Here is a 22649-nt window from a genome sequence, read left to right as displayed (position 1 = left end):
TTTCCGTCCGTGATCAATGATTCTCATCTCCAGGCCGAATGAGCCGCGGGGCGCCCATCCATCCCCGTCAGCGCCTCGCTCAGTGCTAGTCGCCCGAGGCCCCGCCCGCCCTCACCTCGGTCCCTGTCCCGATCACTGCCCTAAACCTACCTTTGCCAGGATTATAGAAACACCCCCCACCACCACCACCCACCTCGGGCATCACAGGTCCTGCCGCGACGCCTAGCCTGGCGGGGCTCAAGCTCCGCGACGCCCTCTTCCCGCTCACAGTTCAGAGCCCAGAGTTCCACGCCCTGTCCTAGCCTTCATCCTCCCCAAGACCTGGAATCTTTGGGGTGCAACCCCCCAAGCCCCTTGACCCTCTCCAGCTTCACACCTGAGCCAGGGGTGTGTCCGGGGTGTGTCACGGTGAAAGTCACCTTCCGTGCCCCCAGCTGGGCGGGAGGGGGCGCGCGGGGCGCGGCCAGGATTGGAGCACCGCGGAGCCCCGCCCCTCCCCCGCCCGCTCGACTCAGACCCAACTTTCTCCCCCGCCCGCGCCCCGCCCCCAGCGCCGCGCTCCGCTCCGCGCTCAGTCCGCGGGCCGAGCCGCCCGCTCCCGCTGCTAGCGCCGCCGCCCTCTGCCCGGCGCCCCTCGCCCTGCGCCCAGTCCGGCCCGCCCCGGGACCCGCCCTGCCCGACCCGCTCGGCCGCCCGGGAAGATGCAGCTGCTCCCGGAATGGCTCCTCTTGCTCTTTGGTCCTTGGCTTCTTAGAAAGGTAAGGGTGGCAGAGGCAAGGCGCAGGGTCCGGGACACTAAGAACACTGCATGCCAAGGGGCTCTGTGCGTCCGCCCCGCCCCCAGCACTAAGCGTCCCAACTTTGTGCGTCCTGGGGGACGCGGACAGACAGACTGCCCGCTTTAGGACTGGCACGCACCCAGCAAGTTGGCTGAGGGTTAGAAGAAGGTGCAGGGTGGAGGCCCGGCTCCGGTCGGCTTCAGGCGCGACGGGGGAGGGGACGAAGCGCGACCCGCGAGTGCGCCAGACAGAGAAGGAGTGCGAGACAGACAGACAAGCCAGCGGGTGTTAGCCTAGCCTTCCTTCCTCACCTTGCCTCTCTGTCTGTCCTTCCACCCCTCACCCTCCACCTTCCCATTTCTCTTCTCCTTACTTGTCACAATGCCAGGTAGGCTCTCGAGCATACATTGCCCAGGCACACGCGTTTACATGGACCCATACCAGCAGAAATGAACTTGGCTACAGTCTCCCATCCCATTTCCCGTGAAGACACCATCTCCCCAGCACATCCTCACAGACACACCCCCCTCTCGCGCCTGGTGGACAGGGGTTGTTGTCTGGGAGGGGAGTCTCTCCTCCCATCTCCTCCCTGCCCCCACCCTTCTCACTGTCTCTTTCCCTGGGGTTTCTGGGTGAAAACCCAAAGGCTAAAAGGTCTCAGATCTCATTTTGCCTGACTCTTGACTTGAGATCTTCAGCCCATATGGGCTCATATATGCGGACATGGAGTGTGGGTTAAACCAGCCCTTGTGTGCTAGCATGTGTCCAGGGAATCCAGGCACTGGGACCCAGGGTGAATGTCTACGCTGGCATGCCGTGGTGGAGACGTTGTCTTTGCATGGGCGATTGTGCCTGCTCCACAGCCCTGCCATCTATTTGTGCCCTGAAGTGTGATCCACAAGGGTGATTTAGACTCTGCCCCCCAACTTCCTTTCTCAACTATGATCTACTCAGTTTAGGGGCAACCAGTTGGCCCCACAAGCCCACACTCTTGGACCTCAACCCCCAGCCTTTAAGAGAGACCAGTAATTCTCCTCAAGAACACTTGGACCCCAGCCCTAGTGTGGTGTCCCCATACCTACAGTAGGGTAGACACTGCCCCAGTAAGCTAGTTAGTAGAGGCCTCAGATTCTCCCAAGCCCATCCGCTTAGTGACCTTGAGAGAATGGAAACTGGGTAATAAATAAGAAAGAAAGAGTGAATGAATAAAAGAAAGGAAGAAAAGAAAATAGCCCCCGGTTTAAAACTTGCTGTCTTTGGCAAGAGCTTCCTTTGAACCTGAGGCCTGGTTTATATCCACAAAGACTGCAAGAGCGGGTCAGGCCCAGGACCACAGTGTGTGAAGGCCTGGGGTCAAGGAGGAGGGAAGGGGGAAGGATACATAGCCCTGATCCTTCCTCCCACCCCCCACCAGCCTTCCTCACTCTCTTCCCATCGAGCGAACTCCCCTGTGGACAGATCTGGTTTAATTTCCTTTGCCCCCTGAAGGGGAAAGCAACATCTGGTGGAGGGAGAGTAAGCATGAGGGTGACAGGAGAGATGGGAATCTGTCTTCCTGTGAGAGAGCTGCAGCTGTGGGGCAGCTACGTCGGAATCAGCAGGGAAGTGCCTGCCATTTGGTCCAGCCTGTGGACATGTGAGGGTCTATATTCATGTATGGTGTGTGAATACCTGTTACTTTGCATAGGGCCCTGTGAGGAAATCTGCTCTCCGATGGACGAATGAGTAGAAGAGTGGGGTGTGCGCCCATGCACAGACACCCCTCCCCCTCTCTGGTTTATTTGCATGCTGGAACACATCTGTTACTTGCGTGTGAATCTGGGTCTGGGGGTGTGCTCATAGCTTTGAGTTCGAATCGGCGTGGATTGTGAGTCTCGGATATGCTCACCTGATTGTGCACTCCTGAGTGTGCCTTCATTCGAGGTATCTTGATGCCAGAGTTGGGAGTGGGCAAGCGGTAAGGCTGACACTGAGCCGTTGAAGAACAGGACTCTGAGGCAGCTCTTGGGGACATCTTGACCATCGATGCTGTCCGCCCTGCTTTCCCCTCGAGTTCTCTGCTTCTTCCCCTACTTCTCCTTGAGACTCCTCTCAGGTTCTGGTTCCCTGCTTCCATCGTGCCAGGGGCTCTGGCCTCTGCCTGGACTGGCTGCTTCAGGATCTTTCTAATACAATCTTCAACCCCCTTTCCCTCTGTATCTCTCTGTTCTCCTTGCCCCTTGCCAAAGCAACTGCCTACTGGGAAAAACAGCAGGTGATCAATAGTCACTAATCACTAATCACTAATTACTAATTAGCTGGGGGAGGGAAGAGGTGGGGGTCCGGTGGGACCTTTCAGCTCTATCCTGCCTCAGGGAAGGATTACAGCTACACACGTCTCTGTCTCTCGGTCTAGGCCAACCCCTGTGCCAACCACCACCTCCTACCTCCTTACCCTCCTCAAGCCCCCTAACTAATCTCTGGCTGGGTCACTTAGGCACGCACAGCCTGGGCTTGGTCCCAGAGCTGCTGCCTGGGATTTGGGTAATCAGGGGCCGCAGCTGGGCCAGGGATACCAGAGGAGGGAGGGTCTAAAGTGACAGCCCCCTTGGGCCAGAGCTGCAGCCAAATCTCACATCCTAAATGGGAGGGCTATCATTGGAAATGAGAATTTCCAGAGGGTCATGGTTGGGCTGGGTGAGGAACTAGATAGCTAGATAGAAAGAGGTTATGGTGAAGATATTTGGTAAGAAAGCAGATGGCAGTAAAGAAGAGTCACTGGGATCAGGGACCCACAGTTGGAGAATGGCAAGATAAACCTTGAAAGCCAGCAGGTAGGTGAAGGGACCCTCGGAGGGGTCAGTAAGGAGTAATTGGCGAGGCACTAGGGAGCTTTGAATAGAGAGAACCCTGTAGCCCAGGATAGGCTAGGTGTGGACAAGGGGATCAGGTTAACAGAGAGGGTCAGGATAGGCTAGGTGTGGACAGGGGATCAGGTTAGCAGAGAGGGTCAGATTGTGATGAGAGCTTTTCTGGTTCGAGCTCAAAGGGGCTCTCAAGAGATACAGTAGAAAAAGCGAACCGGGATAGGGAGTTAGGAGTGTGGCCTTGAGCACTGGAAATTGGCGAGTCTCCCCTTCTCCCCCGCCCGCCCCTCCTCCACCTCCACCCCGCCCACTCCCCCTCCAGCTCAGGCTTCGGGAAATTACATCCCCGCTCCGCGGCTCCCCCCCGCCCCCACCGCGCCCTGGAGCCGGCGCCTTTATAGGCACATTTATTGCAATAATAAAGTGAGGCGCGGGGCGGGGGGCGGGGGGCAGCCGTTCCCGGGGGGGACCGCGCCGGCTCTAGGAAGCAAGGAAATAAAATAAAATAAAATAAAATCAAAATTCAGATAACGGTGAGCCTTGCGTAGCAGGCCGCCGGCAGGCGAGAGGGTGGGGTTGCCGGGGAGAGGGCGACTGGCCCAAGGACAGAGCCCACCTCACCAGCAGGCCCTCACCCCTGCCCTGTAGCAGCAGTCTGCAAGCGGTATATTTGCCTCCACTTGCCTGGCCCCCTCCCAAACTTGACGCTGAAGCTGCCCTTCTGCCTTTTCCTGTCTCCCCTGAATACCTGCCCTCAAGCTCCTGTCTGTTTCCATTCTGCCTCTCACTTTCCTGGTTCCCGGTTTCCCATTCCAGTCCCTCAGTGGCTCCCCCTACCCCATCTCCTGGGCCTCTATCCATTAGCATCCTTCTTTCTTCTTAATAACCATCTTCCTTTTCCCCTTTCTGCTTTGCCCCATCCTGTCCCCATGACTGTCTCCCTGGCCCATCTTCAATGCCAGCCAGTCTCCAGAGCCCATTTGTCACTGACCATGACTGCCCCATTTCAGTTCCCATCCCCCATCTTCTGGTTCCTGACCCATTGCCTTCTAGGTCTCTGCCTAATACCTGTTCATCATTTCCACTCTCTCCATTCTTGTCCCCAGGTCTACCCTTGTGGGATCCTCATCTTTGTACCCTATGCTCCTAGCCGCCCGGTACCCAATCCTAGTCCCAGACCATCTCTGCCCTAGTATTCACCTCAGCCCGTCCTGTCCTGTCCACCCCCACCCTGACATACACACCATCTTTATTCCCAGCTCCCAGCCAGACATCACCCCACCCTGACCTGACTGCAGAGATGACTCCTACTTGCAGGGACTCTGTATTCTATCGCTTGCTTCCCCAACCAGGGCCTAAACTGTTTTCTTCCTCTGATGAATTGTAAGTTCTTTCTGACCCAAAGGGAAAAGAGAAGCAACGGGACTAGTCTGAAGGCCCCGGGGAGTGCGCTCTGCAATGCGGCTAAGGGGGCCTGACAGCCCAATGCTCCTTCTCTGTCCCCAAAGAGCCTTGATGGAGTTTGTTTAGCATCTGGAGGTGGCCTCAACTCCCCTTCAGGTGCGTGGGCCTGTGCTGCCTTGGGGCAAAGTGTTCCTGGCTGAGTTCCTTCCAAATAGGCCTGAAGGAGTCTGCTGGAAGGAAGCCCCCAACCACCACACACCTCACTTCCTACCCCAGCTGACAGCCAGCTTGTTCGCCTCTCCCCTCTGCAAATGTCACTGCACCCAATTAGTTTAATTAAACTAGCTTTCAAGTTGGGGGGGGGCGTTCCCCCTTGGTCAACACCCGGCTCAGGCCCTCAGTCACTGGGGGGTGGGCTCTGGCAAAAACCAGCTTGTGTTTCCTGCTCTCCAACCCCGCATCCATTGCTGGAAACAACCAAGAGGACAGACAGAAAGAGAGAAAGAGGGGCACTCCCCAGAACTGGAAATCAAAGACAGAGTAGGGGAAGAAACTGAGACAGAGATATTGAGAAAAGAGTGGGGAAAGGAGAGAGAAGAGAGAGAGAGAGAGAGAGAGAGAGAGAGAGAGAGAGAGAGAGAGAACAAGAGAGGGAGAGGGAGAGTGAGCGTGAGCGATCAAGGAAGCCAGAGGGAGGATTTTATTTTATTTTATTCCGTGTTCCCATTTCTCGGCTCGTTTCCTTCCAGACTCTCGCCCCTCCCAGTCCAAGCTCCCCACACCCAAGGTCGCTTCAGCTGCCTCTCCCCCCAACTCTTCTTTTATCTTAGCTCACTACAGCAGTGTGTGGGGGCTGTGGGTACCAAAGCCCAGGGATTTGCCAGGATCACAGAAGCAGAAACAGCAATTTGTCTGGGATCAGAGGTGGGGGGACATCCTGGCACCTCTCTCTACCCTGCCAAACCTCACTCCCCCCTCCCCATCTCTTCCTCTGAAGAAACTGAGCCTACCAGCCCTGAGCAGGTCCCCGGGGGTTGGGTGCAGGGCAAAGACTGCTAGGATGTTCTAGGAAGTAGCTTGTGGGCATTTGATGTCCTAGTGTTGAGCGCTTGGGGGTGCATTGGGGGGGGTGGAAGTCAGACTTTACTGGAAATAGGAGGGGTTTGGTTCAGAAAGGGAGAGAGAGGAGAGGTTAGGGGGTAAGATTTCAACAACCCACTCTTTGGCTTTCCCTGAAGCCTCACCCACTCCTACCTCCAACACCCCCAGGGTGTCCCTGAGCTTCTTCCCTATCCCCAGCTCATCCTAAGCCTCTGTCCCCAGCCCTACTCAGGTGCACCCCTCTGGGCTGTTAGATGCCAGCTCAAGCTTGTCTGTGTGAGTCAATCACTCTCCACCACCTCCACCACCCTCACCTGGGGTGGGAGGAGGGCTGGATAGGAGAAGAAATGAAGGGGGCAATAAATATGTATGACGAGCGGGTGGCGGCAGCATTAATAACCTGGGATAGCAGCATCGCAGGGACGGAGACCAGCCAGTAGAGATGCTAGCCCAGCTCGGCCATTCCTGTCCCCTGTGGACACAGTGTATATAGACTCCAGTGTATGCAAACAGAGGGGTCACCTGTGCTTCAGGGCCCTTTACCCCTCTATCCTGAGCCTGCTAGTCAGCATGTCTGTTGTTCATACACAATTTGTAAAGGCTGGTAGGAAAATACATGCTCTGTGTGTGTGTGTGTGTGTGTGTGTGGTATGAACACAGGCTACTCTCATTGTGCAGACACCCCCCTTTGAAAGACCCTGGCATGGGGCCTCTCACAAGGAAAGTGACACCCCTAGACAACCACACAGCTACCCTGCACACGGGCTTACAAATACCATAGCTACACACATACCACTACCACACATTGACATACAGCTTCACACATCACAACAGACAGACACCACCCCCGCCAGGTAATCCAGGCACAAATACACAGTGGACAGGCAGCCATTGAGAGCAGATGGGTCACACACAGCCTCCTCAGGCGGATACACGTAGGCATACAGACACATACACACAGAGAATCGACACAGCCACACACACAGCCTTCACAGACTGAATATGTACAAGCTACCACAGACAGAACACATGGACACATATACACAACCGTTTCAGGATAACAACCACCCCAGGCACACATGGAACTGCCTCTCCCCAGGGACTGGCAAGCAGCTGTCAGGGCCACACTACCGGTGGTATCTAGTGCGGGCTGACTGACACACTCTGACGCGCTCTGCTCCTCTCCCTCCCACTCTCTGTGCCAGAGCGGCATCTCCATATTTCTTCCTCTCACTCTCCCGTCGCTCTCTCCCTGCTCCTTCACTCCCAGCCACCCACTCTACACACACCCCAAGATAATTGATGGCCCGGACCTGGCCTGGTCGCTCCCGCCTCTCGATCCATCTTGTATTAGCATCAGCGCTGTCTCCCAGATCCCCGGCCACCTGAGACAGGCCAGCACCGTGGGCGGGCAGGGTGACTCCTCCAGCCCTTCCAAGCCAAAGCGTTGGGGACAAGGGGGAGTGCCCCTTTATTCTACAAACTTCAACCCATGGTCTGGGATTGTCTCTGCTCAGTTGGTTCTTAGAGGCTCCTCCGAGAAGGATGAAGTATAGGATGCAAATGTTCTCTACAAGAAGCCAGGATCTCGGTTGGTTGTCAGGCCCATCGCTTGGGACCATTACAGGCCGGTCTATCCTGAAAGGGCCTTTCCCCACCTACACCAGAGCTAGCTTTGTCCTTATGCCCACCCTGGAGCTCTGTGACAACTCTGGGTCCATCAGATCACTTCCCAGGTACAGAATCTACGGTCCAGATACACGAAGTGACTTGACCAAGATCACGGAGCTTGAAAGGGCTTCAGTGTCTGACCCGGGAACACACTCCTGAGCCACCGCTGTGGGTCGCCCAGGCCAGCGTCTCTCTTCTTTCTTCCCACACAGGCTGTCTGTGGCCAGATCGTGGAGTCCGGGAGGCCCCAGTACCTGGACCTGCGTCCCGCCATAGCCAGAGGGGGCGCCCGCGGCCAGCAGCTCCCAGCGCCGGCGTCTTCCGAGGGCCTGGGCACAGCGCGCTCCTGGAGCTGGGCTTGGCCGGCTAACCACACAGGGGCGCTGGCCAAGCCGGGGACAGCCGGTGGCCCGCCCGTGCCGCGCACCAAGAGGAAGCCATCCATTAAAGCGGCCCGCGCCAAGAAGATTTTCGGCTGGGGGGACTTTTACTTTCGTGTGCATACCCTCAAGTTCTCGCTGCTGGTAACCGGTAAGATCGTGGACCATGTGAACGGCACCTTCAGTGTGTACTTCCGTCACAATTCGTCCAGCCTGGGTAACCTAAGCGTCAGCATCGTGCCGCCCTCCAAGCGTGTGGAGTTCGGGGGCGTCTGGCTGCCAGGGCCTGCCCCCCACCCTCTACAGTCCACGCTGGCACTAGAGGGGGTGCTTCCTGGACTGGGGCCCCCTCTGGGGATGGCGGGGCAGGGGCTGGGGAGCAACCTTGGAGGCGCACTTGCGGGCCCACTCGGAGGCGCGCTGGGAGTTCCTGGGGCCAAAGAGTCGCGCGCTTTTAATTGCCACGTGGAATATGAGAAGACAAACCGCGCTCGCAAGCACCGCCCGTGCCTGTACGACCCGTCGCAGGTGTGCTTCACCGAGCACACGCAGAGCCAGGCCGCCTGGCTCTGCGCCAAGCCCTTCAAAGTCATCTGTATCTTCGTCTCCTTCCTCAGTTTTGACTACAAACTGGTGCAGAAGGTGTGCCCAGACTATAACTTCCAGAGTGAGCACCCCTACTTTGGATAACGCCCTTGTCCTGGGCCCCAAGCTTCCCACCAGATCGTAGTCTGCTAGGTGGGACCCCTCCCTGTATACCCCGTGCTCCTGTGACTGCCCCCACTTCTTTCACTATGGTGGAGAAAAACAGCCTTCCCGGGACTATCAGCCAGTGTGGCCCTCCATTTCCTTATGGTACCGAGTGTCCCTGAGGCTGGGGTGGTCTTGTCAAACAGTAAATCCCAGGGGCAAGAGCATACCCCCAGAGTAGGTGGAGCTTAAGGTTTTCCTAGGGTTCCCTGTGAATACTATTGCCCACGCCGCAGTATTAATGGCGCCTGGCCTGACACTCGTTCTTTTCCCAAGCCCTGGTCCTTCCCTCTCCTAAGATTGTAAAGGTCTAAAAGCCCATGCAGTCCTCGCGTGCCTCATTTCAGTCCGCCCTTCTTCCTAACCTTGCTAAAGCAAAAGTCCCGATCAGGGGGCTCTGCCTGGCGCTTGCGCTGCATACTCCTTTCCTACCGGCCCCAGTCCGGCTACACCTGCCCTCTCTGGCTGCTTCCTCTCGGTGATTTTTTTTTTTTTTTCTACGCCAAAACAGACGGGGAGGGAACAAAATAAAGCGAAATCCAATACTCGGCTGTGTAAGACCTTTGTAGGAAGGGGGCGGGCAGGTGTGGGGTTTGTCTGGTAGAAGCTAGCTTGGACACCTCTCCTTGACGCCCTTTGGGGAAACGGAGGCAAAGACTAACAGAGCCAGCACTTTGGAGTTCATTTCAGATCTGATCAAGAAGTGGGAAACCAATAGGTGAGAATCTGCCCAGGTGGGGATTATCTAAGGTGGGAAGAACGATAGTGAAGGCAGTTAGAATGGGGGTTAGACCTGAGGTGGGACTTCCGGCAGTCTATTTGGGAGATTTCGGGGAATGGAGGTTTAAGACTTGAGTGGGGTGGAGAAGCAGGGACAGCGGAGGCAGAGCGCTGACAACCTGGTAAGCTTCGCCGGGCTGGAGGGAAGGGGAAGGTTGGGAGGGAAGGGGAACGGTGTTTGCGGCATCTGGAGTCATCGATCTTCCTTTTCCTTCCTAATTTCGTGGGCGCTGAGTTTGCAGACGGATGAGGGAGGGAGCATGGGGACGAGGTGATGGGGGAAGGGACCAACGCAGGTTTAGAGGGTGGGGCGAAGTCCCTGCTGGTAGCCCCTAGCTAGCGAGCAGCCCCCTTTAGCCAGCTGCCCACCCTTTCCACCCCCGCCTTAGCTCCCTCCTGCAGCCTTGGCTGCTAATTTTATCCGCCCCCAACCCTGGCCAGGGCGGTAATTGGCTGCGGCTTCATTAGTAGTTCTCAGCTCAGCAGCCCCCCTCCCCTTGGGACCCCCTGACTGGGGCTTGGGGGTGTGTGCAGACAAGCTGAGGCACAGGGAGTCTCTTCCTCTTAAGCGTGACTTCATTGGAGTCTCTGATAAAGGTGCCCACAGGGAAGAGAAGAGGGCTGTGTCCTCCACAGAATGGCCCCAGAGCTCATTCAGACTCTGAGTTAGAAATGGATCTGACCCCGTCATAAACATCTGGAGCTGGGGCTGTAGCGCTCGCATGCACAAGGGCCTAGGTTCAATACACAAACAATTGTAGGAAGGATAAGGAGCCAGCTGGTATGAGAGGAGAAGGAAGATGGGAGGAAGAACGCAGTGGTTTCCTCATTCAGGGCCTGTTGAGAGAAGCCTGGCTGTAAAGAGAAGGCCCTTAGCATCACAGAAGCCTCCTTGAGATCCAGGTGGGAATGCTTAAGGTGGCTGAAATCAGTGAACTTGGGCCTCAGTCTCCTCACTTGCAACTCCTGATAAAACAGCATTCACAGGACTTGGAGAAATGATGGCTCAGAGGTCAAGAGCATGGACTGCTCTTCCAGATGTCCTGAGTTCAATTCCCAGCAACTACATGGTGGCTCACAACCATCTGTAATGGGATCTGATGCCCTCTTCTGGTGTGTCTGAAGACAGCGACATTGTACTCATATACATAAAATAAATAAGTCTTTTAAACAAACAAACAAAAAACCCAGCATGTTATCTCTATCACTGGAAGGGAAACAAAACAAAAGCCTCACAGTGAGCATGGTGGTGGCACACCCCTTTAGTTCCAGCAGTGGGGAGGCAGAGGCAGGAGCTCTGTTGAGTTTGAGGTCAGCCTGGTCTACAGAGAGAGTTCCAGGACAGCCAGTGCTCCACAGTGGAACCCTGTCTCCCCAAACAAAAACGAACAAAAAACAAACAAAAACCAAAAAAAAAAACCCTCAAAACAAACAAACAAACAAACAAACAAAAAACCACCACCAAACCCTGACTCCCACTCACAGTCTTCCCCTCTCTCCTTCTCAGCTGGGTATATGAGAACAAAGTGAAGTGTTCCATGTTGTCATAGTTCGACTATGAGTGAGTCCCTTGTGTCTCCAGGGCTAAGGCATGCCCAGCATGGCTGGCTAGATGTCTACTGAATGAATAAAGGTATAAAACAGCTACCCGAGGCCAGTGGTTCTTAAAACCACTGCTTACTTGAATCCCCAAGAGGTTTGGTTGTGTATCTTTGAAAACCACTGAAATAAGCCGGGCACACGCCTTTAATCCCAGCACTTGGGAGGCAGAGGCAGGTGGATTTCTGAGTTCAGGCCAGTCTGGTCTACAGAGTGAGTTCCAGGACAGCCAGGGCCACACAGAGAAACCCTGTCTCGAAAATAAAAAGAAAGAAAGAAAGAAAACCACTGAAGTAGAGGCCTTAAGAAGATGTCCCCAAACCTGGCCCATGCCTTTAATCTTGACATTAGGGAGGCAGAGGCAGGTGGATCTCTGAATTTGAGGCCAGCCTGGTCTACAGAGAGTTCCAGGACAGCCAGGGCTACACAGAGAAACCCTGTCTTGAAAAAACAAAAAACAAAACAAACAAACAACAAAGTTCACTCAGACCAGTTTCAAGAAGTGGGCGGGCTGCTGGAGAGTAAGCGACATGTAAATAAGAAACAAAACTCAAAACACGTGAGAGGAGGAGGGGAGGCTACTCTGCTCTCAGCTGATGGCAGGGTAGACCTGCAGGAGGCAGACTGCAAGTCAGGAGAAGAGGATGATCACACAGCGATCCCGTTCACAAGCAAAGGTTCATTTAATCCCTTCTACAAGCTCTTTGTGTTAGAAGGGGAAAGGTGTGGCGGGCTCATATGAGGTCCACCAGCCTCTAACTTCATATGTAGCTGAGGCTAGCCTTGAATTCTCAATCTTCCTGTACCCAATTCCCTAGTGCTGGAATGACAATGTCATGGTTTCACAATGGAAGAAACAGAAGACCAGAAGGGCTGTTGTGCTATAGTCCTAAAGCAAGGATTTAAGGCTTTTATCTTTTCAAACTATATTTGCTTCCATTGTGTACGGTTATGTACCTTCTAAATATGTCTTAAGTCTCCCTGAGGACCATATGCTAGATACTTGGTAGCATAAACCACACGAAAACAAACAAATCAAAAAGCGTTTGTCTGGACAATCGGCAGGAAAGACAAAACAAACTCTGAAGAGCTTCAAGGAAGGACATGGAAGGGCTCTAAGTCTAAGAGCTTTTCAGGCAAAGCTCTCTAAACCGGGACATGTATAGATGGGGGGGGGTAAAAAACTACAATTCCCAGAAGGCAAAATTTTAAGGATCAGTAATGCGCACGCGCAGGAAACGCCCCTTAAACTCGGACTTCACGGATATTTTTTCTCGCGCATGCGCTCTAAGAGCAGCCGGTTTTGGACCCCGGTACTACACTGCTATAGAGTTAGTGGCTGGTCCTCCTGTGGCCTCCGGTAGCGATGGTTCCCTTCTCTTTGCTTCGAACCACTCGGGTAAGAACAGGGTTCCGTATACTGGATGGCCAGTGGAAAGGCCCACCCAAAGTGGGGTTCCCTGGCCCCTTGCCGCACGTGTTCTGGGGCCTCGGGGAACGGATGCTTAACCAGGAAATCCCTGAGACAGCGCACGTGCCGTGCCAGGGCCCCTAGTTCTGGCGATCGGACGTCCTAGGGTCTTGTAATCGCCCAGTTGTCAGGGCCCTTAAGGTAACGGTCTGCAGATGCTGTGTTAGCCATACCCTAGCGAACAAGTGGGGTTCCCGGCTTCGATGCGCTAGTTGAATTTTTCCCGCCAGCTCTGAGCTATGGAGATGATGCAACCGAGCCTCTGTACTTTCATCACGCCAGGGTCCTGCTGCTGTATGGGCAGGAAGGAGGTAGCGAGGTGTGCTCGTGTGTGTGTGTGTGTGTGTGTGTGTGTGTGATAAAATTAAGATTTTGGCTTCCCTTAGGGCAAACACCTTCACCCTACCCCAACTCCCGCCAGTACACACCTCTTTCCAAGAACTGCTTAAAAGTCTGTCCTACTTCAGTTGCTCTGGAAACCACCCTTAAAAAGCCAGTAGTGTTAAGCCCTGTTAACTTGGTATTTTCTCTCATTGACGTATTCATGTCTGGAGACCCTGCAGGAGTCCACCTCTTTATGTTTATGAATATTTTGACTGCACTATATGTGCACTGAGTGCATGCCTGGGTACCCACAGAGGTCAGAAGAGGGCATCAGATCTTCTGGAACTAGAGTTACAGATGGTTCTTAGTGGCTTTGTGGGTGCTGGAAGATGAACCTCTGTCCCTGAATTGGAGGGACAAAGGCTTCTGGAGCCCAAAGCTTTGCTCTGACTTTGCAGAGTCACTCAGGGTGATGGGGAGGGAGTTTGGGGATGCAGTGTGTCAGAGTTGACCAGAACTGCCCTTTGGATAATGATCTGAACCTTTGACTCTAGAACTTGCTATTCAAGATGAAGGTGGGGGTGGAGAGAGCTGATTGCTGGCTGGATCAGGCTGTGTACTTAGCCAGAGGGCTCTATTTGTACCCAGGACTGAGGGCAATTGGAAGAAGAGATCTGGACAATTTTTAATTAATTCTGGCTTTTCTGCCCTGAGCCTCTGCAGAGATGTGGTCAGCTGGTCTGCATGGCTGCCCGGGCCCAGCACAGCAAGGTGGCCCAGACGCAGGCTGGAGAAGCAGCTGGAGGCTGGACGGGTCAGGAGAGTTTATCAGACAGTGACCCTGAGATGTGGGAACTTCTGCAGAGGGAGAAGGACAGACAGTGTCGTGGCCTAGAGCTCATCGCTTCAGAGGTAGGACGTGAGGATATGGGTCAAAGAGAGAGCTACCTTGCGTGCAGGGAACACCACGTCACCTGTAGTCGGTAGTGACTTCTCCACACCTCCCTGTCAGACTCAAAGAGCTTTTTCCTGGTCCTTTTCCCCTCTCTATACTGTCTTCTGAAGCATAAGACAGGACTAGTTTATGGGGTTTGGGTGTTAGGGAGCTTCTAGAGCCATATAGTTTCATCGCTTCCCTACCTCCTTCTCTTGTCAGAAGAGAACCTGGAGACACAGCTTGAGTGGATAGGCGGCCTTCCTGGGGCCACACATCATGACAGCCCAGTTTTTGAGAATGTTAGTTACTTCTGGTCCCGCCTCATGCCTGGCGAGGAACACAGAGCTTTTGTCATATCCTGTCTCGCCCCTGCTGCCTGTGGGCTCTGGCAGGGGTGGGGCCATGGGAGTCCAGGGGAAGGGAGGCCCGTTGCCTTCTGACATTGCCCCCCCACCACCCCAGAACTTCTGCAGCCGAGCTGCGCTGGAGGCCCTGGGGTCCTGTCTCAACAACAAGTACTCGGAGGGTTACCCTGGCAAGAGGTGAGGCTAGACCAGAGGGCTGGAGGGCAGCAGCAGGGATGGCATCCCCAGTGGCGGAACCTTCCTGAGCCCCGTTAGTGTTTACAGAACAGCGGCTGCCCAGTCCTTTGCTGCTGGTCAAGGGTCCTTTCTTTGCGTCCTTATGTACTGCTCGTCTCCACGGCAGATACTATGGAGGAGCAGAAGTGGTGGACGAGATTGAGCTGCTCTGCCAGCGCCGGGCCTTGGAAGCCTTTGATCTGGATCCTGCGCAGTGGGGAGTCAATGTGCAGCCATACTCAGGGTCCCCAGCCAATCTGGCTGCCTATACCGCCCTTCTGCAGCCTCATGATCGAATCATGGGGTTGGACCTGCCCGATGGGGGCCAGTGAGTATGGGTGGGCTGGATGCAACATAGGACAGGAGTAAATACCCGTCAGGTCCCGTGAAGATGGGCCACACCTGTCCCATGTTACACTGAGCACCCCGCATGGGGTGGGCAGAACAGTGGGGAGGGGGGAATGAGGCAAGCTAGATCTAGTGTTTGTGGGACAGGTCTGCTGGCTGGCTGGCGGTAGCTGGTTAAATCAGGCTACATCACTCTGAGGTCTCTCTTCTTTCTAGCCTCACCCATGGCTACATGTCTGATGTCAAGCGGATCTCCGCCACATCCATTTTCTTCGAGTCTATGCCCTATAAGCTCAATGTAAGTGTTCCAGGGGCTGGGCACTTGGCCCCGATGGTCCGCTCTTGGCCAGAGTGAGGGGCTGGTGCTCTGGGCAGCCCTCAGCCTCCAGGAGCATGAGCCGCCACCACCTCTGGGTTTTAGCTGGCTCTCTGTCTGTCCAGCCCCAAACTGGCCTCATCGACTACGACCAGCTGGCGCTGACTGCTCGGCTTTTCCGACCGCGGCTCATCATAGCTGGCACGAGTGCCTATGCCCGTCTCATTGACTATGCACGCATGAGAGAGGTTGGTGAAGGACTGCCAATCAAGCTTGCCTTTACTCGGGGTGGGGTTGGGGGGGACAGGACAGGACAGCTGCCCTTGTGAATACCGGGTCTTCCCCCACCCCGACTGAGACCTGTCTCTCTGCCTGCCCAGGTCTGTAATGAGGTCAGGGCACACCTGCTGGCAGACATGGCCCACATCAGTGGCCTGGTGGCCGCCAAGGTGATTCCCTCACCTTTCAAGTATGCGGACGTTGTCACCACCACCACTCACAAGACTCTTCGAGGGGCCAGGTCAGACCTTCTCCCACTGGAACCCAGTGTAGCCTCCCAGCTGAGGGGACCCTGATCCTCCAAGCACCTAAGCTAGTCAGCCATCTTCCTCTCAGAGTCTGACCACACATCGTCTTCCACACAGGTCCGGACTCATCTTTTACAGGAAGGGAGTGCGGACCATAGACCCCAAGACTGGCCAGGAGATCCCTTATACTTTTGAGGACCGAATCAACTTCGCTGTGTTCCCATCCCTACAGGGGGGCCCCCACAACCACGCCATTGCCGCAGTAGCCGTGGCCCTCAAGCAGGTGGGGGGCCCTCCCCTTGTGTCGGGGTGCCCTGGTCCAGAGGTTTTGCTTCCTTACCTTCTTGCACCTAAAGCTGAGGCTGGTGGCTGAAAGGCCAGGGTCACAGGGTCCTTGTTCAGTACAAGACAGGGCCTGTACTCACGCCTGGGCGACAAGAGTACTGTCTCCTCTGTAGGCCTGCACCCCTATGTTCCGGGAGTACTCCTTACAAGTGCTGAGGAATGCCCAGGCCATGGCCGAGGCCCTGCTCAAGCGAGGATACTCACTGGTGTCTGGTAAGCCAGTGGGTGGATGAAGGCCTTTGTGGCCCCAAGCAGAGGCCCAGGACACCCCAGTCCCCTGTCACTGTCCCCCCTCAGGTGGCACTGACACCCACCTGGTGCTGGTAGACCTGCGGCCGAAGGGCCTGGATGGGGCTCGAGCTGAACGTGTGCTGGAGCTTGTCTCCATCACAGCCAACAAGAACACCTGTCCTGGAGACCGCAGCGCCATTACTCCAGGAGGCCTGAGGCTTGGTGAGACCTGGGGTCTGAGGAGGGAAGGGTTCCCACACTGGCTGGGGTTGGTTGTATCGTGGCTATGCTAATTGTCTGTCTTCTGCTCTCTCTCCCAGGGGCCCCAGCATTGACTTCTCGCCAGTTCCGAGAGGAGGACTTCCGGAGGGTTGTTGATTTTATCGATGAAGGAGTCAGCATTGGTTTGGAGGTGAAGCGCAAGACCGGTGAGTAGCTTCAGAGGTTCATGGTCAACCAGTTTCACTCACCGTGGGCTCTGCCCCTGTGTCCCAGCTCCCAACCCTGCCCAGTGGTCCTCTGATCAACTTTTCCCACCGTTCTCAGCCAAGCTCCAGGATTTCAAATCCTTCCTGCTCAATGACCCAGAAACAAGCCAGCGTTTGGCCAACCTCCGGCAACAGGTGGAGCAGTTTGCCAGGGGCTTCCCGATGCCTGGATTTGATGAACGTTGAGGACACCTGGCAGTCCAAGCCCACAGACCGGAAGTTACCTTTCTTTCCACCTCCCTGGACTGCAGAAGAGATGCCACTCATTTCTTTGTGTTTGAGTGGGAGGGAGGGAGGCCTTCCATTAGGGCAAGAGCCAGGCATAAACTCCCCTCCAGAATTTGTAGTTGAGATTTCTGATTTGTAACCATGTCTACAAGAAGCATCCAATACACCATCTGGCTTGTTTTTGAGACGGGGTCTCACTTAGCTGTGAGTGGCCTTGACCTGACCCTCCTACCTCCATTTCCCAAGTGCTGGGGTTATAGGTATACACCGTGACACCCACCTTCACCCTCAGCTCTCTGCCCTGACCCTCCACCACATCTCAGTGTTACAGATTCCTGCTCCTTCTTGGGGAAGGGGAGTTTCAAGCTGAGCCAGGGGAAGGGGTGGGTACACGCCCTCCTTCCTGTTTTTATGTAATAAAATGCTAACCTGCCCAGAGTTCCTATTACTGTGGGAGGGGTCCCCTGGGCCAGCCAGGGATTCGGCTCCCTCAATGTATTTCTCCTTCCCTCCCACCACAAGGACCCCCGGGGCTGTAGCCTCCTCTCTGATCAGAGCCGACACCAGACGTGATTAGCAGGCGCAGCAAATTCAATTTGTTAAATGAAATTGTATTTTGCCCACGGCTGCTTCTGTTTGATCCCCAGGGACAGAGAAGCAAGGGAAGGGAGGGGTGGGGAAAGGCACCAGGCTGCCCAGGTGCACGGAGGGAGGGGTGTCCTTGGTGGGAGGCTGCAGGCTTGGGCAGGGGAGCAGCTCACTGCGCGGTAGAGGTACCCCATCCCAGGCAGGCTGGGTACCCAGGGCGAGCCCAGTCGAGCCTGGGCAGACACCACCCTGAACCCTGCTCAAAACCCTGCACAAACATGGGGCCTGTCACGTCCCTGGCACTCAGGCCCCTGCTTGCCACTGGCACACGTCGGACACGCTCAACACGTAGCCTGCGCCACACCCAGCCAGGCAAGGGGAGGAGGAAGAGGCTTGGGCTTTTTGGGTCAACCCCAACTGTCGCCTGCAGTCGAGTCCCCTCCCCCACGTGGGACCCAAGCTTGGGGTCAGAGACTTTTCCTCTCCTGGGAGCGAGGGAGGAGGGTGGGGGTGGGGCGGCCTCCCCTCTGCGTGGGAATCCAGCCTGTGCAAGCAGAAACTGGAGGTGCAGCTAGTCTGCTGCCCTGGGGTCTGGGCCAGGGAGTGGAAAGAGTGATTTACATGGAAACCTCCTGCCCTGGCCTAGAAGTCTGGCCGGTCCTTCTTCAGCTTCTTGTAGTCAGTGGAAACAGCAAGGAACTGTGGAGAGGGAAAAAGAGTTGAGAGAGCAGCTCTTGCTCCCTGTCTTGTGTGTGGTACTTGCTGACTTAGGGACGAGGCGGGAACACAGTCTACAGTTACCTTGTACTGGTCATTGGGACTCAGGCGGTTCCAGGGTTCTGGGTTATTCTTCCTGTCCCAGCTGTGAATGGGACCGGACAGGAGGGTTAAAGTGTTTTTTTTCTGGGAACCAGGACTTTAGCATTAAGCATGACTTCAGTTTCACCCTCCCTGGCTCCCTACCCAGAGGAGGCAGCTGATGACCCATAGAGTCCCCAGGGTTCCTGCCTCCCTTGCCCACGCAGAGCAGAGTCCTGGGTGTCGGGCAGAAATCCCGAAGGACAGCACTTTCCGTGGTGCCCCTCCGACTCCAGGGTCAGAGTGGGTGGGTACTTTGGCCTTCTGCTTGTCACAGGACCCCCTGATGCTTCTGGCAGGACTCAAAGTCCCATTACAACCAAAGACCCTCAGGAGTCCTACACTGCCAGACCTCCAGCGCTTCCGGTCAGGCATAGAGGTACCTAAAAGCCAGACATGGCCAGTAGAGCTGTGTCGCCATGGCAACCCTGTGGTGAGCTGCTGGGATTCCAGCTGCCCCACATGGCTAGCCGCTGACAGTGAGCCACCAGGTGGTCCAGATGGGAGGTGAGGGTCTCTCCGGTCAGGGGCCATTCTAACCCTCGGAAATGCTGGGTGGCAGTGGAAATGAGGACGAAGACAGACTGAGGGTCCTTCGAGGGTCATGCCTTAGATCGTTCCATTTTCCGCCACCCAGGCCCACTCCCCCTTGCCCCCTCCCCCCTGCGACCTGTTGTTACCAGACGTCAGGGCTGCGCAGGGCAAGTCGAAGCAAGTAGAGTCCAGCACTACCCATGCCCAAGCAGATGAAGCCGATCATTGGGATGAGCTGCGGAAAGACCAGGCTCTCAGGGTCCCAACCTCGCCCTGTTCCCACTCACTCTGTCCTAGTCTTCTGTCCCTTTATCTTCACTCAAGGTCTGATGCCACCTTCCTTTTGGGAGTGGGGCCTGAAACTTACAGCCACATCTTCAGCACCCTGTCCCTTACCCTACAGTGATCCTGTCCAAGGCAGGTTGCAGGGACATCGAGTACATTGCAGAGAGAGGACATGAAATGTCCCTGGGAAAACTTGGGAACATTAAGGAAACCGGACAGGAAGCAGGATCTGGGGGGTGGGGGTTGGAAGGGGAGCTTGAGAGGCAGGGTGACAGGAGGGGAATTAGTTCTGGGGACTGAACTCACCCCAGGGTGTCTTTTTATCTGCCTGTAGAAGCGGGCCCCTAGACTGGTTCCTGCCATCTTGTTCCAGTATCTGGTCTTCTCTGTGGATCTGTTGTATCCTCCCCCTGGGGTTCCGCCCCCCATCGGGGAGGGGTCAGCCTAGCCCCGCCAGCCGCACCCAACTTGCTTTCTCCCTGCAGTTCCAGGTCCAAAACAGGCTGGAAGATGTTGGGGGAGCCTTGAGGTTCCTCCTGCCCAACTCTCTCTTACTGAAAGGGAAACCCTGACCCATGAGACACCATTATACTTAGGTCTTTGGGTATCACCCAGAGACTGAAGGGGGTTCCAGATGTGGGACAGACAAGCAGATAGCCCTCTAACAAAGTGGGGATGTGGAGTGTCCACTGCAGGGAGCAGGGAACAGCGAGGGCATGCACACTACTTCGTCTACACTCCTGGAGCTAGCAGGCCTTGCGAGTATCAAGTGAGCAAGGTTAGTGTTGCCAGCCCCTCTTGGTCTGGACGGTTTTCCTGGGTTGTGGTTGGCGGAGAGCAGTTAGAGGTGGAGGATGCAGGTGTGTGAATCTCTGCACTGCTCAAGGCAGAAGATAAGGAAGAGCCTTCCGAGGAGGCCACCATACTCATCTCTGGCTTTGGGACAAGAGGAAAAGATCCAAATGAAGGAAGCAGCCATAGAAAGCTAGAAGAGAGCCGGGCGTTGGTGGGCCTTTAATCCCAGCACTTGGAAGGCAGAGGCAGGTGGATTTCTGAGTTCGAGGCCAGCCTGGTCTACAGAGTGAGTTCCAGGACAGCCAGGGCTACACAGAGAAACCCTGTCTCGAAAAAAAAAAAAAGAAAGAAAGAAAGAAAGAAAGAAAGAAAGAAAAGAAAAAAAGAAAGCTAGAAGAGATGTTGAAACGGGGATGAGGGGTGGGGAAGGGGGTATAGGGTGCAGGTGTGTGTGTGTGTGTGTAGGGGGTGGTTATGTATATGCTATATTGCCTGGGCAGGAAGTTTTCCCCATCCTCCCCGCTGCCTTTGGAGGACTGGTTTTGGGGACACAGGAAGTGAACCTCATCTCCTTCTCCTCACTCCTATGTTAATTTCTATCACCCCTCTCGTTTAAGCCCCTGCCGCTAGATCCTGCCATGCTCCCCCATTTCTCCCCTAAAGAATTTGTACTATGGTGGGCCCCTGCTGGGATGCGCTGTGTACTGCCATTGCCTCCCTGAGGTCCAGGGAGGGAGACAACCCTTTCTGAGGGGCCCCTCCCTTTCTTACACACCGATACCTCGCCCGCCCCTAGAGCTGACAAGCTCTGCTGTAATTAGGCTGCGGGGTCCGGGCTCTCCGCCTCCCTCCGGCGGATAATGAGATAAAGTGTCAGAGACATGGCGAGAACAAAGAGACAGAGACTCACTGAGACGTGTGTGGGGGAGGGGGTGGGTGAAGAGGAGGGGGCTGATGGGATGTCAGAGCCTGGAGCAGAACAGAGCCCTTCCCAAGCGTCAGCACCTCTAGGGCTGGGCTAGGGAGGGTGTGTCCTGTCCTGAGCATCCCAAGCCTGGACTGCTACCGGGGTGGTGGTGGTGGTGCTAAACACCAATCGTAGAGCTCAAGCTCCAGCAGCTGCCCAGCTGGGCTGCACATCTGGTACTCTGTGGCACAGCTGGGGAGCCAGGACTCCGTGAGGGACATCTGGCCCTTGCTTTATGGCCCTTTGCTCTTGGCCCTCGCTTGCCCGGTTCTGGTGAGCTGGACCCAGAGCCTCTCTGTTCTGGAACCTCCACTGTTTCTCCTCCCTTAGGTCTCCAGTCCGTTCTTAGGCTCAGCCATTACACTGTCGCTTCTGCTCTTTCCTTTCCACGATTTCTCGACGCTTTACATCGACGCTCCTGATCCGGGGGTCTCTGTGGGCCCATCTGTGAGACCCCCTCCCCTCCTGTGTTCCCATGTTTGGATCGTGGTCTTTGGGATTCCAGGTCTCACCCCACCTCCTTCCTTGCACTTTCCCCCTACGATAACTCAGGCCATGTTGGCCCAGTAGGTGAGGGACAGTGGGAGTCGTTAGCCGAGGATTAGGCGCGACCCGTGGTCCCAAGGGGACCAGACTCTTCAACTCTAAACCGCTCCAGGATACTAATCCGTGTGGCTGGCGGCGCAGCAAGTCAAATGCAGCTGTGTACTCCGGGGCGAGCCGATTACGGTGGTCCGTGGGTGCCGGCGCCCTCTGGAGGCCGAGCTGCTCTCAGGCTGGGGAAGAGGTCTCGGGTTCCCCCTGTCGGCCAGCGCCGGCTCTGCATTTTCAGTGTTTGTTCAAGTTAAGTCTGGAGTGTGCATACAGGTCTGTGCCTAGTGTGGCTGACTCGCTCATGCCATCAAGGTAGTGGAATCTGTCACCTGCTCTCTTCTGGTGTGGCCAGACGACATAGATGGGATGAAGAAGACTACCTCGCCAGGCAGGCGCCGAGGGCATCCATGTTCATGCTGGAGCCTCAGACACCTGGGGCTCTCTCTCTGTCCTAGCACTACCACTACCGCGACTTTCCTCTGACTTGGCCTCCTCTAAGCACCCTGGTTCTTTTTGCTTCTTTCTTCAGACTATCTCTAGCTTCATGTCTTTAGGTTTGTGCGGCTCTGACACTCTGCTCTCAACCTAGCTTAGTCCTTCTGTGTCTGTGTGTCTGGGACTACTCCTTCCCTCTACACCTCTCTGTCTTGCTGTGGTCTCTGCAAATCTCTCTCTCTCTCTCTCTCTCTCTCTCTCTCTCTCTCTCTCTCTCCCTCCCTCCCTCCCTCCCACCCTCCCTCCCCCTTCCCTCCCTCCCTCCCTTCCTCTTTTAGCTCCATATCTATTCTGTGGCTTAGTACCGGTCCCCAGGGAGCTGCAGCAACCCAACAGAATAGCCCGCGGACACCTTGGGGCGCCCCTCCCATCTCTTCCACATTCCTGTCACCTGGCAGCGGCCTCTTCTTCCCGCTGCAGCTGAGGG

General features: G+C 55.6%; 3 protein-coding genes across 4 annotated transcripts; 2 read left to right on the top strand and 1 right to left on the bottom strand.

Moving 5' to 3' along the window:
* Positions 1 to 574: 574 nt before the first annotated feature.
* Positions 575 to 9474, top strand: Nxph4 (neurexophilin 4). The gene is made up of 2 exons (XM_031350082.1): positions 575 to 758; positions 8014 to 9474. Exons 1-2 carry the CDS (start codon positions 702 to 704, stop codon positions 8869 to 8871), a joined length of 915 nt encoding a protein of 304 aa, XP_031205942.1. The 5' UTR covers positions 575 to 701; the 3' UTR covers positions 8872 to 9474.
* A 3080-nt stretch (positions 9475 to 12554) lies between these two features.
* On the top strand, positions 12555 to 17539 carry Shmt2 (serine hydroxymethyltransferase 2). 2 transcript variants are annotated; one of them, XM_031349826.1, is made up of 12 exons: positions 12555 to 12709; positions 13829 to 14017; positions 14505 to 14584; positions 14751 to 14951; positions 15188 to 15269; positions 15413 to 15535; positions 15668 to 15807; positions 15932 to 16097; positions 16273 to 16372; positions 16457 to 16612; positions 16711 to 16818; positions 16937 to 17539. In XM_031349826.1, the coding sequence occupies exons 1-12, from the start codon at positions 12677 to 12679 to the stop codon at positions 17062 to 17064; spliced, it is 1506 nt and encodes a 501-aa protein (XP_031205686.1). In that variant the 5' UTR covers positions 12555 to 12676; the 3' UTR covers positions 17065 to 17539. The 2 variants fall into 2 exon arrangements, with proteins under 2 accessions (XP_031205686.1, XP_031205685.1); XM_031349825.1 differs by having other exon boundaries at positions 13820 to 14017.
* Positions 17540 to 17697: 158 nt separating this feature from the next.
* Ndufa4l2 (NDUFA4 mitochondrial complex associated like 2) lies at positions 17698 to 19768 on the bottom strand. Its single transcript, XM_031349827.1, has 4 exons — positions 19678 to 19768; positions 19233 to 19321; positions 18496 to 18556; positions 17698 to 18393 (listed from the first exon to the last, which is right to left on the bottom strand). The coding sequence occupies exons 1-4, from the start codon at positions 19732 to 19734 to the stop codon at positions 18337 to 18339; spliced, it is 264 nt and encodes an 87-aa protein (XP_031205687.1). The 5' UTR covers positions 19735 to 19768; the 3' UTR covers positions 17698 to 18336.
* Positions 19769 to 22649: the final 2881 nt, after the last annotated feature.

The sequence above is a fragment of the Mastomys coucha genome, unplaced genomic scaffold, assembly GCF_008632895.1.
Source record: "Mastomys coucha isolate ucsf_1 unplaced genomic scaffold, UCSF_Mcou_1 pScaffold4, whole genome shotgun sequence".
Classification (NCBI taxonomy): domain Eukaryota; kingdom Metazoa; phylum Chordata; class Mammalia; order Rodentia; family Muridae; genus Mastomys; species Mastomys coucha.
Note: the sequence above shows the minus strand (reverse complement) of the source record. Positions and strands in the feature narration are given on the sequence as shown.

Coding starts and splice junctions, on each gene's coding strand:
- Shmt2 (XM_031349825.1), top strand. CDS start 12,677: ATGGTTCCCTTCTCTTTGCTTCGAACCACTCGG. Junction 14,585..14,750: donor GAGGGTTACCCTGGCAAGAG/GTGAGGCTAGAC, acceptor TCTCCACGGCAG/ATACTATGGAGGAGCAGAAG. Junction 16,373..16,456: donor AGGATACTCACTGGTGTCTG/GTAAGCCAGTGG, acceptor GTCCCCCCTCAG/GTGGCACTGACACCCACCTG.
- Nxph4 (XM_031350082.1), top strand. CDS start 702: ATGCAGCTGCTCCCGGAATGGCTCCTCTTGCTCTTTGGTCCTTGGCTT. Junction 759..8,013: donor GTCCTTGGCTTCTTAGAAAG/GTAAGGGTGGCA, acceptor CTTCCCACACAG/GCTGTCTGTGGCCAGATCGT.
- Ndufa4l2 (XM_031349827.1), bottom strand. CDS start 19,734: ATGGCAGGAACCAGTCTAGGGGCCCGCTTCTACAGGCAGATAAAAAGA. Junction 19,322..19,677: donor AGATAAAAAGACACCCTGGG/GTGAGTTCAGTC, acceptor GTCTTTCCGCAG/CTCATCCCAATGATCGGCTT. Junction 18,557..19,232: donor CTGCGCAGCCCTGACGTCTG/GTAACAACAGGT, acceptor TCCCATTCACAG/CTGGGACAGGAAGAATAACC.